This window comes from Peromyscus leucopus, chromosome 7 (assembly GCF_004664715.2).
Source record: "Peromyscus leucopus breed LL Stock chromosome 7, UCI_PerLeu_2.1, whole genome shotgun sequence".
NCBI lineage: Eukaryota > Metazoa > Chordata > Mammalia > Rodentia > Cricetidae > Peromyscus > Peromyscus leucopus.
In genome coordinates, this window is record NC_051069.1 from 385,132 (window position 1) to 410,413 (window position 25,282).

Below are 25,282 nucleotides of genomic sequence, written 5' to 3' on the forward strand. Positions count from 1 at the left end.
CATGTGTACAAGAATGCCACATTTCTGTTGGCGGCTGTGGGGCCAGATGAGAATGTCAGGCCTCATGGAGCTCGAGTTAGCTGGTGTTAGTAGCCACTCAGTGTGGGTGCTGGGGTTCTCTGCAAGGGTTTTAAGGCTCTTCACCAGTAAGCCATCAATTCAGCACTTTTTAACTTTAAATAACCACTATTAGTTTCTAAATCTGTAACAATTTGCAAACCTTATCTTTAAATACCACAGTAATTTTGTCCTCGTTACCTTGCGATGTCACCACCTGCAGAGACGACACTGATGGGGGCTTTTCTGGGACTACAGAAGAGGCATCTGCTCCAGGAATACTGTCACTAGCTTTAGGCTTTTTTGGGTTAACACTGCTTATGTCAGAACCAGAAAGACGTTTTGACGAAAATGAACTTTCATTCAAACCTAAAATGATTTAAATAGTGGGAAAAAGATTTTAAAATGTTATAAAATACTGCTTATAACTAGTTAAGTCTATGTGTGGGAATTAAAATATATAATTATCAATGATAAAAATTAATGATAATGCTGGGCACAGTGGCACACACCTTTAATCCCAGTACTTGGGAGGCAGAGGTAGTCAGAGCTCTTTAACTCTTGAGACCAGCCTGATCTACCTAACCAGTTCCAAACCAAGCAGGGCTACATAGTAAGACCCTGTCTCAAAAAAAAACAAATTAAATGATACAAACTTAGAGAGTATAAAGAAATAGCATAAAAACTTACGAAGGACTATATTTATTTGATCAATCTGTGAAATTACCTTTCTATGCAAGAACATTCTCAATATGGCTTAAAAAAAAAAAACTGTTGAAAGATATTCTGAAGTTCCTAAGAACCAATAATCTTCAGATGCTTAAATACATTTAAGTTTGTACTACACTCATGCATATACAACACACACACACAAACACACGCATGCACGCACACACAATCATTTTTTCTAAACATTTATAGATTCTAAAATTTCTTTCATTTTTTTTTTTTTCCAAGACAGAGTTTCTCTGTAAATCCCTAGATGTCCTGGAACTCATTCTGTAGACCTGGCTGGCCATGAACTTGGAGATCTGCCTGCCTCTGCCTCCTGAGAAGGTGTGCACTATCATGCCCAGCTAAAATTTTGTAACTATTTAAAATGCCTAATGTGACATCAGTCCTTTTCCATCTAATGGACAAACTGATCTCTTTATGGTTGTGACATTACACACTTACTGCTATGTACAAAATAGAAACTTTTATGCCTAAATAATATTTTACTCACTCAAATGAAAGGGCATATAAGAGCAGGAGTTGTGTCCCATTTTAGGGAATATATTAAAGAGTGCCTGACCAAAAACAAACAAACAAAAAACTCTTCCATTTGATTTATTAGACTTTCGCATGAATCTTTGTTTACATAGACATTTCATTCTTAAAAATAATTTTCCATTTGAAAAAAATCACCATAAAGCTAAAAGATTAAACAGTAGAATATCAGCAAGGGATTGAGGGGCAAATAGACTATAATTAGGCCAAACAAAGTATTTTTTTTTTAATAACACATAATGTACATTGTACAAAGGACTCCTTAACTGTGTATTAAATAGTCCCATCTGTACATTAAATGTAAAAACAACAAATGTTAAAGATATTCCAGGCATGTAAGTTAGATAACTTGAATTCAAACCCAGACTTCTGTCAGTTTCACTTTATGTATTCTTATTTAACTTCTCTGAGTTTCATTTTCCATTTTGTAAAGTACGTTATATCTTATTTTACAGTTACTTTAAGGTCAAACAATGTATTCAAAGAACGTTAAAATACTTGGTACATAGAAAAATAATAAATAACAATTATCATTACTAACAAAATACTTTATACCTTAACTTGCTTTAAAGGGTAAAATTATTCCAAAAGATTTGCCTATCATTATTTTTAATGAGGACAAAGTTGCCAAGAAATAAGAATATTATACTAGCTCATTTCATTGTTTCATCTTTCAAGACAAAATAATAATGATTTTTTTCTTGATCTTCAAAACACTTGAAGGCCGGGCGGTGGTGGAGCACACCTTTAATCCCAGTACTTGGGAGGCAGAGCCAGGCGAATCTCTGTGAGTTTGAGATCAGCCTGGTCTACAGACCGAGATACAGGACAGGGAACAAAACTACACAAAGAAACCCTGTCTTGAAAACAAGACAAAACAAAAAAACACTTGATCAGAGACAGACACACTGCAGATACATGAAAAAGATCTCTAGTAGTGTAATCGTATTAACATGTTTATGTTACTTAGAAAACAAATGAGTGATAGCATTTTTAATTAATCAAATAATTACAAAATAGAATGGAAGGTAAAAATAGATGTTTCAATGTAAAAATTTAACATGAGAAATCTCAATATTAAATAAAACCACTTTGCATTCATTCCAATCTTTTTTCCATTTATTTATTTATCTATCTCTGTGCATATGAGTGAAGGGGTGCACAAATCATGGAATTTCAGTGAAACTCGGAACAATCTGTGAGTCTGTTCTCTCCTTCTACCATGTAGGCTCCAGGGATCAAACTCAAGTTGTCAGACTTGGAAGCAAATGCTTTTACCAACTGATCCATGTCAACTGGTCCTGCATGTGTTTTAAATGCTGACCCTTTATCTGTTTTGTCAGGCTTGTGCTACTCCCTATCCCCAAACAATTCTAGCTCTGCCAATAAAAAATGCTACTTTCTTTCAAAGTCAAACTCAAACCTCATAATCTCCAGACAGTAGTCTGTCAATCATGCTACCGGTATTTGTTATCAAATCCTTTGAACCTTATAAATTTATTTTCACATTTCACTTATTTTGTTTGGGCATCAAAAAAGCCCTGTGTGAACTAGAGCAAGAGTCAAAATGATATCTTCAGGTGCCTTGCTCCAGGTGTGGAGAACTGAATGAATTACAAAAGATAAATGAATAGCCCCATCTCTTAATATGAAAAATTGAAAGTACAAAGAGGTCAATTGATCTGATAAAAACTAAACATTCCTAAGAGCAGAGGTTCAAACCTACGACTTCCTAGTTATCCCACTTAATGAAGTTTCACTCACTGTAGTAGAAAGCTGAGAGGGAGAATAGGAGTCTTTATTGGTTCTTTCTTCCCAGAAGTTTCAAGACTGAAGACTTTTCCTATGAGTAAAGTCTATGAGCTTCCTAATGCCAGATTTAATACAAATATTTTTTCTCCGTTTCTTTTCGCTTGTACCTATTTTATTAACAAGATATTAGTAAACATTTTAGTAAACTATGTATGTAAGTGACATTCAGAGACGTGTTTATCAAATAAGGTATTTTTAAAATGGAAAAGCACTTTAAGCCCTATTATGAAAAAACAAAGTGCAGGAAATCTGGTAAATACCTCATTAATCTATCTAGTAAACAATCTACACATTCCAAAATACCTTATACATCTTAGTTAAAATACTTGAATAAATACAAATTGCTACCGTTAAAGAATTAACTTGCCTTAATTATTAGGAATTTTCAAAAGACAAAATTCCTCCATGGTACACTAATATATTTTAAATTAATGAAGAATACTTATCATATGCACTAAAGGAACTTTAAATCTTCAATAGGTAAATTTCATTACTCTTGTTAGGGTCCGAGAGAAGCCCCCAAGAAAGACCATCAGTCACAAATGCAATCAGCAAGAGCACTTATTATTTCCAACATGCTGGGGTGGCAAATAGCGCCCCGGAAGGGAGGTAGCAAGCTTCTTTTAAGTGGAGTTAGGGGAATTCCAGGGAGGAGGGATTAATCTGGTGCTGATTGGTGGAGGAAAGATTAGTCTGGGGGCTGATTGGTGGGAGTGTTTAGGGGCTTGTTGAAGGGAGGATAAGAAAAGCTTTCTTTAGCTAGCAGAATGTTGGGAGTTTGGGGCGGGGGAGGGTAGGGGGGCCTACTGAGTCAGCAAAAGGCTGTGGGGCACCTGCTGATTGGTTGCCCTTGAGTTGTGATCTCCCCAAGAACTGCTTGCTCAGCTCCAGCCAGTTCCAGTAAATGGAAACGAAGGTCTGGTCCCTGGCAGGGTTTTAGAAACTTGTCGTGGATCTGCTCTGGCTCCACGGCCCTCTCACTCTAAAGACCATTTTTTACTATGTTTAATTTACTAATAATTTGCCGGGCGTGGTGGCGCACGCCTTTAATCCCAGCACTTGGGAGGCAGAGGCAGGCGGATCTCTGTGAGTTCGAGGCCAGCCTGGACTACCAAGTGAGCTCCAGGAAAGGCGCAAAGCTACACAGAGAAACCCTGTCTCGAAAAAACCAAAAAAAAAAAAAAAAAAAAAAAAAAAAAAAAAAAAAAAAAAAAAAAAAAAAAATTTACTAATAATTTGTCTGTTTTGGGGACACAGTCCCACTATGTAGCACAGAATCGCCTTGATATCATTACATAGTCCAGGTTGACCTCAAACTGACAATAATCCTCTGCCACAGCCTCAAATGCTGAGATTGCAGGTGTACACCACCACATTCAAGAACTACTTCTTTAATTACCTTTTATTTATGAGAGGAGGGGAGGGCAAGGGAGGGATGGTAGAAACACACATGTGGAGGTCAGAGGACAACTTGCTAGGAGTCAGTTCTCTCATCCCACTATGTGGGTCCAAGTGATGGAGCTTAGGTCATTATGCTTGGAAGCAAGTCCCTTTGCCTGCTGAGTCACGTCACTAGTCTAGAAACTATTTAATTGTGGCCACTTTATAGCACCATAAAGTCATACATAACTATATACTGAAATCACTTATTGAAATAGAGGCATTAACCTAATTAGGAATTCAATTACAACCATATACCTTTTTACACTAGTAACCACAGAAACTAATTTTTCTTAACAACGTTTATAGTATCTCAAGCTATCTCTAATTCACTGATGTTTTTTAAGCATTTTTAAGGTTGGATCCACAGGGGGGAAAAAAGAGTACAATGTGGTTTAGTGAAGATTTTACATAAAACTGCCTCAAAAAGACACTAAAAACTACTTACAGCAGTCCATATTACAATATACAAATACATTCACACAAAGGTACGGGCTTCAAAACACAAAGTTAATTCCATATGATTATCCAATCAACTTTCTTTTAACTCTTTTAAAGAAAAAAGTAATGACACCAACCTGCAATAGAAAGTGCTGGTCCCCCTTGGTAATGTGATAATCCTGTATCCTGGGTCAGGTCAAACAGTAACTCTGAAGAGTTATTAGACAGAACTCGTGGAGAGTTTGTTAAATAACCCTGTTAAATTCAAAGAAAGAATATTACATGAACTGGACATAAAACTATTGTCTTAAACACATGTATAAAAGTAATTTCATGATATACCTATATCATGGATAAAAACCGTTGATGATTCAACAAGTTAGAAAAACACAAAAGTAGTTGGACAAAATTATCAACTCTCAAAATTGAAAGCAAGCTAATAGAGCTCATTTATTCCTGTGTGCCCAGCTAAAAATAATCACCTAACCTAGGCAGCAAGTTCTAATCCAGTGTTTTCAAAGTAAAAGAAGTGCAAACTTACTTTATATTTGTAAGACCAACACATGCTTAGAGGTTCTAAAACTGCAATATATCATCAAGAAGTAATAGAACTCAGTAAAAACTCTGCATAAACAAAGAGGAAAAATGAAAACATAGTGGCATGAATGTAAAAAATTAAAAGCTTCAGTAACTCTTATATCCTACTCCCAAATATCACTGTTGAGGGTGAATTTTTTTTATATGAAATGAATTTCAAGCGATGACTTGGAGAACTTTATAACTACGTAGTCATAAAGAAAAATAATGCATCCTTACTTTTCTAATTGTTCCACACAAACCTATCTATCCTAAGCCAAGGAATGTCAAATGTCACAGGGGAAAAAAAAAGCAACTTGGGTCATAGAATGAAGTACCAGTGCCAATCAGAAAGAGATTAGGACAGAAGCAGCTGATAAAATACCTCAGCCCATGTGCCTTCTCCAAGAGACCTAGAGTGTTGTAGAATATTATTTTAAGGTATTACATTTGTTTATGCTGTGGAATATTTGTTTAATGATGCAAAGATGTGTTGCATTCTTTTATGTTGCATTTAATCCTGTGAAGCTGTGTTACTTTGTCTAAAACACCTGACTCAGCTAATAAAGTGCTGAATGGTCAATAGCAAAGCAGGAGAAAGGATAGGCTGGGCGTGCAGGAAGAGAGAATGAGGAGGAGGAGAAATCTGGGGAGAAAGAGGAATGAGAAAATAAAGAGGAGGGCATGAGGCGCCATCCACACAGCCAGACATGGAATAAGAAGGAAAGAAAAGATATACAGAAATAGAGAAAGGTAAAAGCCCAGAGGCAAGAGGTAGACGGGATAGTTAAGAAAAGCTGCCTAGAAATAAGCCAAGCTAAGGCCAGGCATTCATAAAAAAGAATAAGCCTCTGTGGATATTTATTTGGGAGCTGGGTAGCGGGCCCCCCAAAGAGAAAAAGAGCCACAGATCAAAGAGTAAAAACAACCAACTACATACACTAGAGCTCAAAGGAATTCTTAGCCAAGCTAGCAAAATCTTAAGAGCATAGTGAAAAGTATGAGATGGACTGTAATGTGGTCAAGAATAGAGCAATATAAGTTTCTATGTAACTGTATACATATTCAGTATAATTTTGAAGTGGTCAATACAACTAGAGATATAAGCTCCAATACTACATACATAACAAGTTCACTAATGTATGTGCACACACAAATATAATCCAATATGACTCATAAGGAACAATAATCACTCTGCAAAGTAAGTTCTAACTGATTTTTGGACCTTCCACATGATAAAATGAGTTTTAAGTTAAACAATGCTTAAGTATTAAAATGACCCCTCCCATGGGGGGAAAAAAAAAGCCAGGCACCAAGGTGCACACCTGGAATCCCAGCACTCAGGAAGTGAAAATAGGAAGATCTGGAATTGAAAGCATTCCTTGGCTATTTAGCCAGCTCAAGGATTGCCTGGGCAACCTTGTCTCAAAAAGAGCTGTTTTAACAACAAAAAAATAAAAGGATATATACTAGTTCAAAAACAAAACGCTAAAGACAAATATACTTGATATACCCTCTTTTTTAATTTACTGGACAGAAAGATGCAAATACAAAAATTTAACAATTACAAACTAGTATTGTTTAAAAATGATGTCTACTAAAAATAACTTACTTACAATGTTTAGTTGTCAGAGTCATGAACAGAAAAGTGTAACTGTAAAAACTATGAATGAAGAGTTAAGAGTAACTGCAAGGTAGACTCAAAAACAAGATCTAAGGACATCAGTAAGAAATTTGGTCACGTTCTAATTATGAATCTGAAGTTTGGTTAACATTAATTGTTAGTCATAAGAGGTAAGATGCTAACATGAGGGAAGCGAGATGAGAAAAATATAGGAACTCTCTCCTACCTTTTCTGCAAGACTAATATTAACTTTAATAAAGTTAAAGGAAGGATAATATTCACTACTGGCAAACTAGGTTATATTTTGGGATGACTTTACATAAAGACTTCAGTTAATTATAAAAGTCTCGAAAGTGTCCTTTATTAAACTTTCAAGAATTTATGGTAAAGAAAGCTTAATGAAGAATAAACCCTATATTTTCAATAATAGATAAAAGAGTTAAACTCATGAGTTATCATATAACCATTACTATCAAGCTTTCAAAAATAGGACACGTTCCTCATAGACTGTTTAGTGAAAAAGTAAACGTGCTGACCTGCACAATTTAGCTCCTCATGGCACATAAACTGATAAACAATAAATTCTTCTGTCTTTTCTAAACTCCCCTCAGATATGTTTATCTTTCAAAAACATGTAGGTTTTGTTTTGTGCTTATAAATTAAAGGATAATTAAGAATTTCATTTTATTATTAACTTTACTGATATGGGATTGTTATAAGATCATAGGAATAATTTATAATCCTAAAGCAATACCATACTTAGAATTTGAGGCAGACATGAGCATCTGAACCTAAGATGTAGTGTAAAGAAAAATAAAAAAATTCATTAATTCCATGACCTAACAGTAACCAAGTACAATCTTATTTCATTAAAGCAAACACTTTTTCCAAATATTTGTACTTTCAAATATTCATTTGCTCTGTCAAAAACAAAATGAAAAACCAAAACTCTTTAACAAAACTGTAACAGTTATTCCTACTAAACACATCCCTAAAAAGTAACTTATTAAGTATCTTTAGTATTACAAAGAAGGCAACCTATTAGTCAACAAATAACTAGCTAAAAAGAATTTTCAAACAGATTTTTCAGTGTCTTATGAAAGTTCAGAATAACTAAAAAATGGACTACCTGAAAAATGTTTGCTAAATGCAGTAGTAAGAGTAAAGTAGATACTACAATAGAATTAGGATAACCAACATTTATTTAACCACTTAACCTAGCAAACTAAAATGTCACATCGTATACATTACGTTCGCTTGCTTGTCACAGTAAATGTATATCGATTAGTTATCACAGTGGTATTAATGAAGACCTAACATTCTTTCCCAATATATAGACAGGTAGGCTAAGGTTAGGTGTGGCTGAGGAAGGCTCTCAAAACAGCATCATTTGTTACTGATGGTATTGAAACTATAATCCAAGTCTAAATGAAGACATAAAACTCATACTCAGAGCAGGGCGATGGTGGCACACACCTTTAATCACAGCACTCGGGAGGCAGATGCAGGTGGATCTCTATAAATTCAAGGCCAACCTGGTCTACAAAGTGAGCTCTAGGACATCCAAGACTACACAGAGAAACCTTGTCTCAAAAAACTAAAATTAAATAAATAAGTAAATAAGCGAAACAAAGTAATTCATACTCAATAGTCATATATCATATTGACTTTATCAATGATATTCATACCCATTAGTCATACATATTAACTTTATTGATGATATTAACAGTAATATTTCCATACCTGCCTGAATAGTGTTGAGATACAAAGATATTCCATGAAAAATTAAAAACATGACATAAAATGTTAAACTATTAATTAAATTTATTAAATTAAAAATTAAAAAACCAATAAAAATAATAATTAAAGCCAATGTAGCTTCCAACATTCATGGGGAAAGCCCCTAAAATAAGAAGATTCATTCCAGAACACAAGTCTGTGATTTTAGCTTTGACCACACAGATAACTGAGACTTAAATGTATGATTTCTAGGCACCGTACAAACCAACTGGCCAATCTGCTCTTTCCCCACAGGATTCCAGGAGTACAACCCGTCAGTTGGGGTGTCTTCTGTCCATAGCCAGGAAACACTCTGAAGTGAAAGGACTCCAGTCTCTAACTTTTATGCCACCCTTTGCTGCTTTCTTCCTCAGAGTGGGGTTTGTTTCTCTTACTGTGTTAGTCAGCTTTTCCTTCTCTAGTTTTCTCCTCTAAATGCCGAACAACTAATGACAAGTACAAGAAAACAAATTCACTATAACATTTACTGTATTTTTGAAGAACATGAAGAATAGCCTTTGGAACCTTACAGGATCCAAGATAGAAAGTCAGTAGACTCTCCTGGTTTTTGTCTAAAGAAGAACTACTACTATTCACTAAGGCAGTGCTAACCTAACTTTCCAGCATCAAGTTGATCTTAAACATTTAAAAATAACTAAACCCTAAAACACTTTTCACATTGGTAAATCTATAGATATTTACCAAACTAGAACTTAAAACAGAAATATATTAAATATTACTTTATTTTTAAATTACATTAAGTGTATTATGGATCAGCATGAGTAGCATTTTTATAAAAAAATTATTTGCAGATACATTAAAAAAAGTAGTATTTTATATCTCTGCAATTTTTATTTTCATTTTGGGAGCTAGGGTCTCCATTATCCCAGGTTAGCCTCAAATTCACTATGTGGTCAAGGATGGCCTTGTACACCTGATCCTCCTGCTTCTACCTCTCCAAGTGGTGGGATTAGCTGTATGTGCTTGAACCCAGAGCTTTGTGTGTACTAGGCAAGCTCTCTTCTCTAATAACTAAGCTAAATGCTCAAAAGAGAATATGGACTCATGACAACATGTAATGGAAAGGAGCATTTCAGTAGTGTGAATTACCACTGTTAAGATACTACTTTGATCCTACTAAAACTCATCAGGCAGTACTTTCTTAAAGGTATATCACGATGAAATCTGAAATTTTGATCTGTGAACTTTTGATACCTTGTGCCATTAAAATCGTTAGCCTACAATATACTTTTATTCAGACATTTCAATAACATATATCCTTTGGTTAGTTACAAACTATTGGTTTCATAAACTATTTTAAATATTGAAAAAGTTCACTACACATCATCAAAAAATCCATTTATTTATACCACCCATCAGAAAAGTCTTGAAATACTAGGGAGCTGTCAAGATTTAATGGCAGATTAAAGATTTCCAACATTTTAATTTTTTTCTTGACAGCTCAAATTTTATCCTTGGTAAGAAAGAACACAACTATCAGCCGTTTCCCACAAATGGAAGGCGCACTATGTTCAACATTGATGAAATCTGTACCAAACTGAGGACTGAATAACTTCATTCTAAAGTGGACTCCATGGTACCATCTCCTGATATTCATATCCTGTATGATTCCCTTCCTTTTAATGTGGCTAGGACAGCTGACTTGATTCTTAACAAAATAATATGGTAAAGATGACAAAGTATATAACATCATTTTATGAACATAATTGTTTCTTAAAACTAAGAAAATCAAGTCAGGCAGTAGTCTCAACACTCAGGAGGCAGAGATAGGCAAGTGTCTGAGTTTGAGGGCAGCCTGGTCTACAGAGTGAGTTCCAGAGGGCTACACAGAGAAAAGCTGACTAAAAACAAAACACCACCACCACCAACAACAACAACAAAGAACTCTCCCTTACTTTCAGGAGCCAAGTAGTCATGTTGGGAAGACCCACATGGCAAGGAATAAGTCAAAACCTAGAAGGATCCTGAGACTCACTCTGACAATCTTTTAGGAAACCAATGCTACCAACAAGCATTTGAACTTGGAAGACACTTCCCCAGTAATGCTTTTGATGAGACTGCTTTGAGGACCAAATCTTGAATGGTAGTCCTATTAGGCCCTAAAGCAGAGGATCCAGTTAAGCTACAATCTGCCTCCCACCAACACAAACTGTAAGACTATAAAATAATTAATATATGTTAGTTTATGGCAATATGAAGAAATAATATACCACAACTTGTCAGTCATTATTTCAAGTAAAAATGCATTCAATTAAAATGCATCAGGTATTTCAGCTTGCTAATCATGCTAATGCTTTTCCCTAAAGACAATCATCAAGATATTTCAGACACAGAAATGCTTTATGTACACTACTCACTTCGACACACAGAACATTTAAAAAGACACATATTCAAGGGTATAGTTAACGAAATAACATGTTTAATACATTGTAAAACTTTTTTTTTTTAAACATTTATTTATTTATTATACAACATGTATGACTGCAGGCCAGAAGAGGGCACCAGATCTCATTACAGATGGTTGTAAGCCACCATGTGGTTGCTGGTAATTGAACTCAGGACCTCTGGAAGAGCAGTCAGTGCTCTTAACCTCTGAGCCATCTCTCCAGCCCCGCAAAACTTTTTTGAAAAACTGACTATAACTGGAGTACTTCATTGGGCATGCATGGTGGGTGGCTAACCCACAAACTTTGGTGCAGATGAGTGCTTTTTTTTTTGACTCACAATAAGCCATCAGCAGCTTGGTCAGCACTGTTTTTGTGTCGGCAATGCAAATGTCAAACAGTGAAAAAGAAAGTGTCTTCAGTTATCTTGACAATGGTGTTGAAATCAAACACCTGAAAGTGTCTTAAGGAATCCTCCAGAATTGCACACCATCCTTAGAACTGCTAAGCTGAGGAAATACTTTCATTTTTTAAACTATACACTCATATACAATATATACACATGTATATATATGCATATACAGATAAACTATAGATTAGCCTATACTGAGATCTGAGATCCACTCAGCTATGAGTCCTAAGTGAATCATTTAATCACTATAAACTCAGTATTTATTTAACTATAAAATGGAGGAAGTAACAATACCTGCTTCCTAGGTATATTTAAGAATTAAATGAGATTATTTTATGTATGGCAGTTAGTACAAATATGTGTCTATTAGTAGCTTAATAAATTTAATTATTACCATTATCTATTACTTTTTACTAAGGATTTTTAACTAAAGTATGAATAAAACGCTATCAAGGCTTCTCAATAATTTTTCAAAATTAAAAGTACCTAGCCCAGTTTGCAAGCATAAATATTTTGCTATCATGTGATCTTCAGTATAATCTTTTTATTCACATTTTGAGAGTCTTCATTTTCAAAGCTATACCTAACCAGTTTAAGCATATTCCCCATCTGACTAACCTTTTGTGGTACCCATTATGATAACAGGTGACTACTTGTTGATAATCTATAATTTTAATTGGGTATTGTTAATATTTCAAACTGACTAAATAGTTTTGAAAACACTTACAGGTTTAGAAAATGGTTGAACAATAACAGAGTTATCTGAAGATCTAGATTCAGGATGAAAATTGACTGGCAAGGCAGCCACAGGATTTGATGCTGGATTAGGGAAGCGTTGACTTGTAGGCTTGAATGAAGTAGTAAAACCTGTATTTTAAAATTACACAACACATTAAATACATTTCTATATAATCAAGTTTTTCAAACTATTTTAGTTTAAAATTAAAGTAATACAATAGTATTATACCTCGATTAAGTGCACCGTTCTTTAGTCCTCGTGAATGGGAGCTGGGGTTAACTCTGTTCAAAATATCTAAAAAAACACAGATATTTTAAATTTGTTTGAGTGAAATAGAGATATTAAAATTATGAACTGAAAACATATTAGAAGGAATATTATCTTAATTTGAAAATATTTTATCAGCATTAACTGTTTTATAGAATAAGCACAATCTTTCTCATTATAACTAAATGTCCAAAGGCCAGAAGTATAATAAATCCAAATGATAAATCCAAATGCATATAAGCCAAACATTCTACAAGGCAAAGAAATTTTTGTCCACATAAAATCTTCCAAAAGCCAGGCCTAGTGGTACACACCTTTAATCCCAGCATTCAGGAAGCAGAAGCAAGCAGATCTCTGTGAATTTGAGGCCAGCCTGAGTTCCAGGACAGCCAGGGATGTCACAGAGAAAACTTGTCTCAAAAAGCCAAAAAAAAAAAAAAAACCTCTTCTAAAAACATATTTAAATATGGTTGCGTGGAGTTGAAGTCTATTCTTTCCTAGGGATGGTGACAGAATTGTATATATGTTTGGGTTCCTATGACTTAAAATTAAACCCCGATCCATTCTCCATATTCTATTCACAGTTCTAAAAGGAGAATTTCCATGGACTATTTATCATTATCTTTGAGTTCCAAAAGGGAAACTATTAGAAGTTACAGACTAAAATGAATCTAAAGTTTACTGGAATATCTTATAAGTTAAGAGGATCAAATCTATCATCTTATCAGAAGTTAAGATTGTCATGACTTTGAGGGACTGATTTAAAGTTCTTACTCTTACATACATATGAATGTGCAAAGTTTTTAACATCTAGCTTACTCAGGAAACAAAAATTTGAAAGAATGAAAACTTGCTCTTGCAGGTTCAAGTCCCAGCACCCACATGGTATCTCACAACCACCTGTATTGCCAGTTTGAAGGGATACAATAACCTCTTCTGACCTCTGTGAGCACCAAGTACTCATTGAATACATACATACATGCAGGCAAATACATATACACATAAATTAAAACTAAATAGATCTTTGTAAAATAGTTAAACTAGCTAATATTTTTTCAGTAATGTTAACACAGTGCTTACTAATCAAGTACTACATTAATTTTATAAGAAAAAGAAGCTACTCAAACAACTTGACTTTTTTCAATCAGAAAACCAAGATTAATATTTAAACTAACTATCACCAGTCAGTGGTGGCACACACCTTTAATCCCAGCACTCGGGAGGCAGATGCAGGTGGATCCCTGTGAGTTTAAGGCCAGCCTGGTCTACAGAGCAAATTCCAGGTCAGGCTCCAAAGCCATACAGAAAAACCCTGTCTCAAAAAAACCAAAACTTTAAAAAAAAAAAAAAAAAAAATCAAACTATCAAATAACTATTGCTATACTATTTTAGTGGTTGTGATCTATAAAAGACAAATTCTTATGCATCTAATTCATATTTCATGTTGAAACTCCTATGGCCTCCAGATAAAATAATACAATCATTTTAATTTTTTCATCTTCACAGTTCAGAAAAAAATCTAATGTCAATCTCTTTCTTACAGAATCATCTTAAAACTAATATTCATTGTTATAGTTGAGTACAGTTAACAGTCATCTCTAATCAGTATAAATTCAACTTGAATCCTGTCATATTTTCATTGAGATTTTGAATAATAATTTTGCAATATAGTAACATTCAAGTGTAAGATAACCAATACCTAGGAAACGATAAATAAGAAAACAGACCATTCTGATATTAGTCACATGCACACTATCATACTAAACTTATAATCCAAATAGCATCTCACTTAGCATTCCATGGGAAATTACCTATCTATCACAGGAAATGATACTGACATTTCATTTGGTTAAATTATTCTATTATAAAACTGTATAAGTACCAATCCAATCCTATACAAGAAAAGCAAGAAGTACACTTTCAGAAAATTTCATAGTACTCTCTTACTGTTAACCAAGGTAAAATAAGAAATACTAATATGCTGGACACATTAGCAATTTTGATAAATTTTTCTGGCTTAAACATGTAATTAAAATGAGAAAGAATCTTTTTATCTTTGAAATTTATACACTTTGGATTTTTTTCCATTGAGACAGGTCTCACCATCTAGCCCTGGCTGGCCTGGAAGCCACAGAGATTCACCTGCCTCCCCAAGTATCTCTCTAGTGCTGTGAGGCTACCCCACCTGGCTCTGTTCAGACATTTCTGAGTAGACAGCTTAACAACTATCAGTTTCTTACCTTAACACTGTGACAATGTTAGGTCCAAACATTCTAAATGAAAGCTAATAATCCAAAGGCTATTCTACTAAAAAGCCTGAGATGGGAGTGTACTGTGATACAAGAAAAACACAATGGCTTGAGGCAACACCCTCAGTATTACATACAAAAGGTGCTGCTGAAAGACAGCTGTGGTCAGAAGCTGTAAGCCGTTATCACATACTCTCTCTGCATTTTGTAGGCGAGTGGAGATGACAGCGGGGCCTGGACATGAGATTCTCATCTCAAATTAACACAAAATTTATTTAGTACATCTCAAAAATTAAAGCTAAGCATTCTAAATTTTCCCTTTAAGCTACTCTGGGTTTAAGAGAGAAAAAAGAGAAAGAAACAGATAAACTGGTTTATTCAGCACCACTAAAATTTTAATTTCTGCTCTCAGAAGAGCTCCAATGCCACCAGCAAATCCCGTGCATTTCCTTGCTTGCTCTTCTAGTACTTGGCACCTACCCCTTCTTAAAGCTCCAGTCAGAGTCAACCCTGACCAGTCTTCTAATAGGTATCTCATTCCTAACTTCTAACGGTGGGATGAGGACATTTTCACAACAACCCTAAGAAATAACCTTATTCAACTGCCTTCACTCAAAGTAAATGCTTACTTGAAATTGCTGGTTTTGAACTTGCTATCTCTGCAACAAAGATGGGCTCATCATCATCATCCTCTTCAACTTCTTTCACTTTCTTTTGCCATGGTTCTAGCTCCTCTTCTTCACACTCCATGAAGAGTTCTGCCATTTTTAAATTATCTAATTTTTAAAAGAAGCAACTTTCTTTTAATTAAAAAAGTTATTTGCTATATATAACATATTAGAAATCTACTTTAATAATCCTAGTAACAATTTCTGAATTGGTGTTTGTGATGAGTACATGATAACAGTAAGAAACTGAGATCTTACTTTCTAAGCTCTAATAAACTAGTAGACTTCAGACAGACAATAGTTATTTATTTACAGCAGCTAGAAAATCCAGTCAAAATGAGTTTCAGTCATACATATAGAACGATTATCTCCACAAAAAGGATTATATCCTATTCATTGCATTAAAAAAAAAGACTTAACAAAAGAGAGGTAGACTGTAATAAGAAGCCACAGATGGGAAACAAATTATAATTAATGAACCAGATTTACAAATGCAAGGCACAAGAGCAAAAAAAAAATGGGATATGGTGCTAGAGAAAAACAGAGGAAAGGACTGAAGCTTATCTCAAGTAGAATGAATTACACATTTCTCCCTAAAGAAATTCAATAAAGCAATGCATACAGAAAAAACTACTTAGAAATTCTGACCAAGGAATACCTCTCTCTTAAAGGTGGATGGATAAGCACCACGAATTTTAGGAAGGAAAATTTCCTATGTAAAAGATCAAAAGATAGTAAAAACAAACTAAAAGGATTCTAAGAAAGAGATAACAAAAAAGCAAGAAAAGTAGAGGAAAGAAACAGAGGCACCAAAGAAATTAATGTTTGAATAGAAATAAAACTAATAGGGCTTAGTGGGTAAAGACGCTTGCTGCCAACTCTGGTGACCTGAGTTTGATCCCCAGTCCCTAAATAGTGGAATAGAACCAACTCCCACAAACTGTCCTCTGATTTCCCTCCCCATACATCTCAGTACATATGCAGTCGTGAATATGCACACACATACACGCAGCATAATGAACAAAAAGTAAGACATAAGGAGCACAGGACATAGCATTGGATACAAAAGAAAGTCCCAGAAGAGAGTAGTAAGTCAGTAGGTCTAGAGAACAATAAATAGGATAGATGCAGGATAGCAGCACTTTAAGAAGACTTCTCCAGGACATGACGGGATTAAAAACTTCAGCTGGGCAGTGGTGGCGCACGCCTTTAATCCCAGCACCCGGGAGGCAGAGGCAGGCGGATCTCTGTGAGTTCGAGGCCAGCCTGGTCTACAAAGTGAGTTCCAGGAAAGGCTCAAAGCTACACAGAGAAACCCTGTCTCGGAGAAAAAAAAAAGTTAACTTCAAGCTGGGCAGTGGTCACACGCCTTTAATCCCAGCACTCTGTAGACAGAGGCAGGCGAACCTCTGTGAGTTCCAGGCCAGCCTGGTCTACAGAGTGAGATCCCGGACAGGCACCAAAACTACACTGAGAAATCCTGTCTCAACAACAACAACAAAAGTTAACTTCAAGATCACCTCACAGGCCAAGTGGTAGTGGTACACAACTTTAATCTCAGAGGCAGAGGCAGGTGATCTTTGAATTCAAGGCCCACCTGGTCTAGAGAGCAAGTTTCATGACAGCCAGGGCTACACAGAGAAACCCTGTCTCTGGAAAACAAAACTTGAAAAGTATAAAAAATAAAACAGGCTGGAAAGGTTGTTCAGCGGTTAAGAGCATATACTGCTCTTGAAGATGGCCCAAGAGATCTGGCACCCTCCTCTGAAATTTGTGAGCACCTACATTCACACATGAACATAACCCCCCTCCATACACATACACATACACACACACACACACACACACTACACATAATTAAAAACAATAAAATAAGTACATATATAAAAAGAAAGCTAAAACAGAGGCTAGAGAAATAACTCTACAGTTAAGAGCGTTTGCTGCTCTTCCAGAGTACTCCAAGCTCTATTCTGAATAATTGTGGCTCACAATTCCCTGTAACTCTAGCTCCAGGGAAATTCAATGCCCTCTTTTGGTCTCTACAAGCACTACATACACAAGATATAAACTCAGACACACACATACACATAAATAAGAAATGAAAAGGATACTTTTTTTAAAAAGCTAAAACATCCATCTTTAATTATCTAACATTGTTAGTAAAATTGATGCAATAGTATACACACATACATGCACACAAAACTTCATGAAACTTTGGCAGAGTCAATTAAAGCCTTTTTCAGACTGTTTGGCTCTTTAAATTACATGCATATTGATTCACATTGTAATGGAGAAAGATGGAACGCCAAGAACAGGGGGAGGCAAGGTGGGGAAGGAAAACAGTGTTAAGAGCCTCAACTAATAGAACAGCTATGTACATGAGTATCAGTGGAGCTTATCCAGACATGAAGATAGTAAGTCTACCAAAGAAATAATCTGAGGTTCTACTTTAAATAGTTTCTTTTATCATTTCTAAGTATTTTTTTTCTATTATATCAAAAAAGTGTCATTTCTACTTTTAACTCAAAATTAGGACAATATTCTACCATGTTCTTAATAATAGGGTCACAATCAGACACAAATTTAATGTGGCCATTTATAAGAGGCCTGGAGCTTTTCTCTCACCCACTCTCAGAAGACATCAAGTCTAGCAATACTCTGGTCGTGACTTTCTACACTCAAAAATTTGGGGGCTGGACAGATGGCTCAGAGGTTAAGAGCACTGGCTAATCTTCCAAAGGTCCCAAGTTCAATTCCAGGAACCACATGGTGGCTCACAACCATCTATAATGAGATCTGGTACCCTCTTCTGGCATGCAGGCATACATGCAAGCAGAACACTATATATATAATAAATAAATAAACCTTTAAAAAAATGTCCAAAAATAAATTTCTACCAAATTGAACCAGCTAGTTTATAATATTTTGTTATGACAACCCTTGTAAACTAATAAAGTATACAGCACATGCAAGCATATATATACTTTGTGTGTGTGTGTGTGTGTGTGTAAATAACAAGGCTCTGCCATTGTTAATATGAAAGACTGTTAAGAAAAAGCTATAATTCTTTTATATAATTTTTTATAAATGCTCAGACAAGCATAAAAGAAATATGTGATAATGTATACCAAACTGATAAATAGTAGCCATTTCTGTTAGTAGAGATAAAATACTTCATTTCTACTTGACTTGTTAGTTCATTTGTTACTTCAATTGTTCCAAGGTTTTAAGATGTGCCCCACTTCTCACCCTTTATCATAAAGTATAATTATACATCAGCTGCACACGAGTATCAGTTATTGAAGCAATGCTTACCTTTTGGTTGAAAGGAACTGTCACCCATCAAGTTGCAGATCTGACTTTCTATAAGTTGTCACCTAAGTATTGACATATGACATCAGTCAATTTTTAGTCATTTTAATTGCAAATATTGAGATATAAAACTTGGAATTAAGAAATTCTTAGCCAGGCAGTAATGGCACACACCTTTAATCCCAGCACTCAGAAGGCAGACGCAGGTGGATCTCTGTGAGTTTGAGGCCAGCCTGGTCTACAAAGTGAGTTCCAGGACAGCCAGGGCTACACAGAGAAACCCTGTCTTGAAAAGCCACCACATATACTCTCACCCCTTAAAAAAAAAAAAAAAAAAAAGAAGAAGAAGAAAGAAATTCTTGATGAAGGAGATGGAACAATGGCTAAGAACATTTGTTGCACAAACAGGAAGACATCAGTTTGGATCCCCAGCACTTACACAAAAAGCTAGGCATGGAAGTATGTGCCTTGTACTCTCAGTGTTAGCGGACAAAGACAGGTATATCCTGGTAGCTTGCTAGCCAGGCAGTCTAGCCGAAACAGTGAGCTTCAGGGCCAGTGAGGCCCTGTATACAGGGAGTAGGGCAGAGAGTGACAGAACAGGATCCCATGTCATTCTCTGACCTCTGCCCAAATGTACAGAGCATGCACCTGCACTCACACAACACAAACAAATGCATAAAAAAGAAGAAATTCTTGAATCAAATTTAAATATTTAAACTTACCATGTGACCACAAAAAGCAGCAAGTTATATCTCAGCTTGCCTTTCTACAAAATAAAGATATCAACTATTAGGGCAGATTTTATCAATGTATATACAATTTACCCTTTTTAATTAAAAAAGTTTAAGTTGGATGTTTGTTATGCATATAATTTATTTAAAATAACTGGTTCATTCCTGAATAATTCCAAATTTCAGAAATAAAATTATACCAATTACTTCCAATTTCCATAAATCCGATAAACTAGTAAATTAAACCAAGTTATTTGTGACAAGCATGTGAAACATATCTGTAATCCAGAAGCTTGGGAGGCTGAGGCAAAGTTTGATGCCTAGAATACACAGTGAGACAATATCTCAAACAAACACACAACAAAATATATGCGCAAGTAACATTCTTTCATAAAAAGGAATAATTTCCTCATAATGCACTGTTTTAGTAAATGTCACTTCTCAAATGCTAAATGACACTAACCTGTTACCTATTCACACTCAAAAATATATTTCAGTAATCAGACATAATTTAAAATATATTTTCATGTTGCAGGATATTTGTTCACTGTGTAAAGATGTGTCATGATTGGTTTAATAAAGAGCCAAATGTCCAATGGCTAGGCAGAAGAAAATAGGCAGGTCTTCCAGGCAGAGATAGGAACACTGGGAGGAAGAAAGGAGACATCAGCAAGATGCGGAGGAAGTTGGACATACAAAATGCAAGAAAGGTAAAAAGTCACGTGTCGGAATGTAGACTAGAAGCAGGTTAATTTATAATCTTAAGTTATAAGAGCTAGCTGGGAACAAGCCTAAGCTAAAGGCCAAGATCTCATAATAAAAAGGTCTCTGTGTCATTATTTGGGGGCTGGCAGTTCAAAAAAAGTCCAAAAAGAAAGACCTGCTACATCTGTCACCCCATTTTGAGCACCAAATGATGTTTTTCTGTCCACTTAGTGGCTGTACATGAATCTACTGATATTTTACTTATCAGCAGATTGAGCACCAGTCAGCACCCACTGGCCACTCAGGCCACGGCCTGGAGAAGGCCTTCCAGTCTGGCAGCCCCAGTAAACTAAGTCTCTATCATTTTATTTACCAACAAAGACTCGGGAGTCAGATGTTGGGGTGAAAACCTGCTAGATCAGAGAAGCTGAGAGGCAACCAGTTGACTGTGATTTTTGGCTGAAGAAACAGCAAGAGACAATCTCTTCACTCATCCCAAAAACTAAGAGTGACAAACTCTAGTCCCGCCCTTTCTTTTCTTTTCTATCCAAATTTCTGGCTTTTCTATGGCTAATTCTGGTCAGCTAGTCACTGGCTCCACCCAGATTCAAAGTTAACTCTATTAAGTCTCGGAGTGTCACAATGCAATCAAATATCCTGCAACATTTTAATTCATTATTTTTCTGATTTTATCAACTAACTAAAGAGACAGAAAAACAGTTGGATATAGCTTCTCAGAGATTTATTCATTCAGAATATAGGTAGTCTTGGCCAGCTACATGAAAGGCAATATGTTAAAGTTTTAGGTGAAAATAAAGATTTGTAAGAAGTTTACAATTAACCACACTTTATAACTCATTGGTCTTCAAGAAAAAAGTTACAATAAACATTACAAAAAATTCATATTTAGCCAGGAATGATGGTACATGTTTATAATCCTAGCATTTAGAAGGCTAAGGCAAATCGCTTCTCGGCCTTTTGGCTAAGATCAAGTATAGAAGGCTAAGGCAAAAAGAAGATCAAGTTCAAGGCCACCCTGGATTACACAGTAATTTCCAACTAGCTTGGACTTCAAACATTTCAAGACCTGTTTCATAAAACCAAAACCGAACAAACAACTGAATGGCTTCTTAACTTCTTTAATTCAATTATTTATTGGTTTTTGAGACAGGATTTCTCTGTATAGCCAGCCCTATCTGTCCTGTAACTAGCTCTGTAGACCAGGCTGGCCTCAAACTCACAGAGATCCACCTACCTCTCCCTACTAGGTGCTGTGATCAAAGGTGTGTACCAGGACCCTGGGCTCTAACTCAATTACTTAATAGTTGCAGTTTGTCCCTCACTTACAATCTATGTAATGCTCATGATAATTCTTGTTCAACATTAAGGACTTACTAACATTAAGTATCACAATTATACTATCTGTTGTGGAATACTACTTTAACTATGCAAAGATGTGCTACATTTGTTTATGCTGCATTTGTTTACAATGTAAAGATGTGTTGCTTTGTCTGCCCAAGGCACCTGACTGGTCTAATAAAACACTGAACAGCCAATAGCTAGGCAGTAGAGGGATAGGTGGGGCCAGCAGGCAGAGAGAATAAGTAGGAGGAATCTAGAAGGAGGAGAACAGGAAGAGAACAAGGGAGAAAGAGAAAAAGAGATGATGATGCCAGGGCCTGCCAGGCAGCAGCCAACAAGCCAGACATGGAGTAGGACATATAGAATGAAAGAAAGGTAAAAAGCCTTGAGGCAAAAATGTAAAGAAAACAGGTTAAGTTATAAGAGCTAGTAGGACAAGCCTAAGCTAAGGATAAGCATTCATAACTAAAACTAAGTCTCCATGTCATGAGTTGGGAGCTGATTGGCAGCCCAAAAGAAAGTATGCTACAACTATCAGATTGATATACTAATATTAAGTGGTCATATGAATTTCATGAAAAAATGCTTCACAATTTTGGAGTGAAGGTATATAATTCAATGAATAACTAAATCACCTGAAAGAGAAACAAAATATTCAAAGAGATCAGCTTGCATTTCACAGCTCCAAAAGTTTTCTTGCCTCTTCAAGCTGATTCTAAAATAGCCAGAAAAAGAAAACTCTACTTCAGCTACTGAGTCAGGCACAGATTTCATGCTCATGTTGATTACAGTGTTTCTATTGGGAAAATGAATTCAAATAACTGTTTTAGTGAAGACCCTTCAGTAGCCATCAAGGTGGTAGATGGTTTGGTGCATAAAGGGACTTGGAGCAAGCCTAAAAACTTGAACTTAATACCTGGAATCCACATGTCCAAAGAAAAGAACTGAATCCTACAAGTTGTCCTCCTACCTCCACAACACGTGTCCGCTGGCGCGTGCGCACACACACGTAAATAAATAAAGTATAAAATAAAAGTTAGGACTTCAAAATACAATCTAACCTTTTGTAGATTAAAAACAATCATAATTTCTATTTTATTAATATTTTTAGCTTTTACCTAAATAAGACTAAACTATGCCTTAAAAAGGTTTTTTTAATTAGAAATCAATGGAAAATTTAAATACATATAATTTCTTATTAATGTTTGGCAATTTATGAAATTCTGAACTAGAGAGATAGCTCGGGGTAGAATGTTCACCTACCATGCAGGTGGTTCTGTACACAATCAAACCAAAAAAAACCCCAAATCTCTTAACTATGAAAAATTACCAAAAGCACTGAGTTATGAAAAATTTTATTGATTGTAGCTGAGAGTAAAGCTTCAGGGTAGAGTGCATGCTTAGCATATTTAAGACCTCGTGTTTGATCTCCTGCATCCCCCTTTCTTTTCAGCTTTTAATAACAACACTTCAATACAGTTTTAAACCTCCAAGGTGCCTCAGAAAGCAGAGTGCTTGCTATGTAATACTGGCAACCTGAGTTAAAACCCGAGAATTCATGTAAAGGTGAAAGAGAGAACTGACTCTACAAAGTACATGCATGCTATGGCATGCAGGCACACAATCATACACACACACTAACAACTAATTTAAAAAAAAAAAAAAAAAAGAATATTGCCGGGCTGCGGTGCTGCATGCCTTTAATCCCAGCACTCAGGAGGCAGAGGCAGGAGGATCTCTGTGAGTTTGAGGCCAGCCTGGTCTACAGAGTGAGATCCAGGACAGGTTCCAAAACTACACAAAGAAACCCTGTCTCGAAAAACCAAGAAAAAAAAAATGCTGTCAGAATCCTCTTGCTCTCTGCTTCAAACAAATAAATGGGAGACAGAAACTGATTTAAAAAAAAAAATCATTGTTTTAAATTTTTAAACAAACCAAAAACAACAAATGTCATTTTAAAAAGATTATACATTTGGAGATCTTAGCAGTAACAAGCAAACAGAAAAGAAAAGTTGGGACTTAGTCCTGACAGAATACATATATTAATTATGTACTATCATAATACTTAACAATGACAACAAGCAACACTGTTATATTTATTTGTATATATTTACAGCATGGGCTTTTTGTACATTTGTATATTTACTACATGGACTTTTTTTAATCATTATTTTAGAATATTCTACTTATTATTTAAAAAAAAAAAAAGCTTGCCATGAATGAAACAGCATCCAATGTTCGGCAACCAGCAGCCATATACATCTTGTGTTGACAAAAATCCCTTAACTGCATGGAAAGTCCTATCAAGTAACTGACAGCAGTGGTCAAACAGCCCAGATGAAACTCCTCAGAATGACCCCCACAGCCACTGTATTCTAAAACTTAGTATGGGGGGGAAAAGGAGAGGGTCTTTCGTTCTTATTTCTCAAATGTGATTGAGACAATTACAAATTAAGTTCAATGCCACGCCTGAGCTACAGAGGAAGGTCCTACCTCAACAACAAACCATTATCATCTTCGAGTAAACTAGACAATTTCATTCTTAATGTCAAGTTTCAACACTACTTCCATTCATTATATTTTACTACAAATTATCATTGTAATTTATAATTATAAAATAATTATAATCATTATACAATTAGAGTTGCCCTAATTAAAACATTTCATCTAATGCTCAAACCATATCACTGTGAAAAGTGAGGTATAAAGGCAGGTAAGTACTTGCTCTAAAGTAATACAACTAAGTGATGGGGGGGAAATTCAAAGGTTGGGGAAAATTGCTCAGTGGTTAAGGTACTTGTCTTGCAATCAGGAGACCTGAATTCCAATCACCAGAACCCATACCAGTAATTTTTAAGTAAGCTGACCATGGACTAGCTTAATCAATGAGCTCTTGGTTTGATTGGAAGACTCTTCCTCAGAAAATAAGGTGGATGAGCAAGCTAGAAGCTTACCAACATCAACCTCAGGACTACACACACATCTGAGTATACATAGACCCTCACACACACACATAAATAAATAAAAATAAGCAAACAAAATTCAAGCCCATTCATTTCAGAGGCTAGAGATGTCAGACACAGCACTATTTCAATATTCACAAGGAATAAAAGAACAAAATTACAGGAAGGAGGAAGATTTCATCCTAATGTAACAGTTTCAAAATGTAAAGAGGTTTCAAAAAAGATGAATTCTAAAGAACACACATCACCAAATGAAAGAAATGGAAAATTTCAACTATTATGGAATTGGAAATTGCCACTTTCAGGATCCCCTCAAGGAACATGCCAATTCTAATCTCCTACAGGAATAGAAATTTCTGCCTAAACTGGCAGATGAGGGAGGATCTTTCTTTCTTTCTTTTTTTTTTTTTTTGGTTTTTTGAGACAGGGTTTCTCTGTGTAGCTTTGCGCCTTTCATGGAACTCACTT

At 35.5% G+C, this 25,282-nt stretch overlaps 1 protein-coding gene across 3 annotated transcripts in view; it reads right to left on the reverse strand.

Annotated features, from left to right (window-relative positions):
• Znf280d (zinc finger protein 280D) overlaps nt 1-25,282 on the reverse strand; it is an 86,407-nt gene that overhangs the window by 50,494 nt on the left and 10,631 nt on the right. For all 3 annotated transcript variants that reach the window (XM_037207353.1, XM_028865494.2, XM_028865501.1), the window contains exons 2-8: nt 19,776-19,819; nt 19,054-19,115; nt 15,700-15,846; nt 12,783-12,848; nt 12,543-12,682; nt 5,157-5,274; nt 259-426 (exon numbers count right to left, since the gene is read on the reverse strand). In XM_037207353.1, the coding sequence (XP_037063248.1) occupies nt 259-426; nt 5,157-5,274; nt 12,543-12,682; nt 12,783-12,848; nt 15,700-15,846; nt 19,054-19,081 (667 nt within the window). In that variant the 5' untranslated portion in view covers nt 19,082-19,115; nt 19,776-19,819. The remainder of the gene's footprint in view (nt 1-258; nt 427-5,156; nt 5,275-12,542; nt 12,683-12,782; nt 12,849-15,699; nt 15,847-19,053; nt 19,116-19,775; nt 19,820-25,282) is intronic.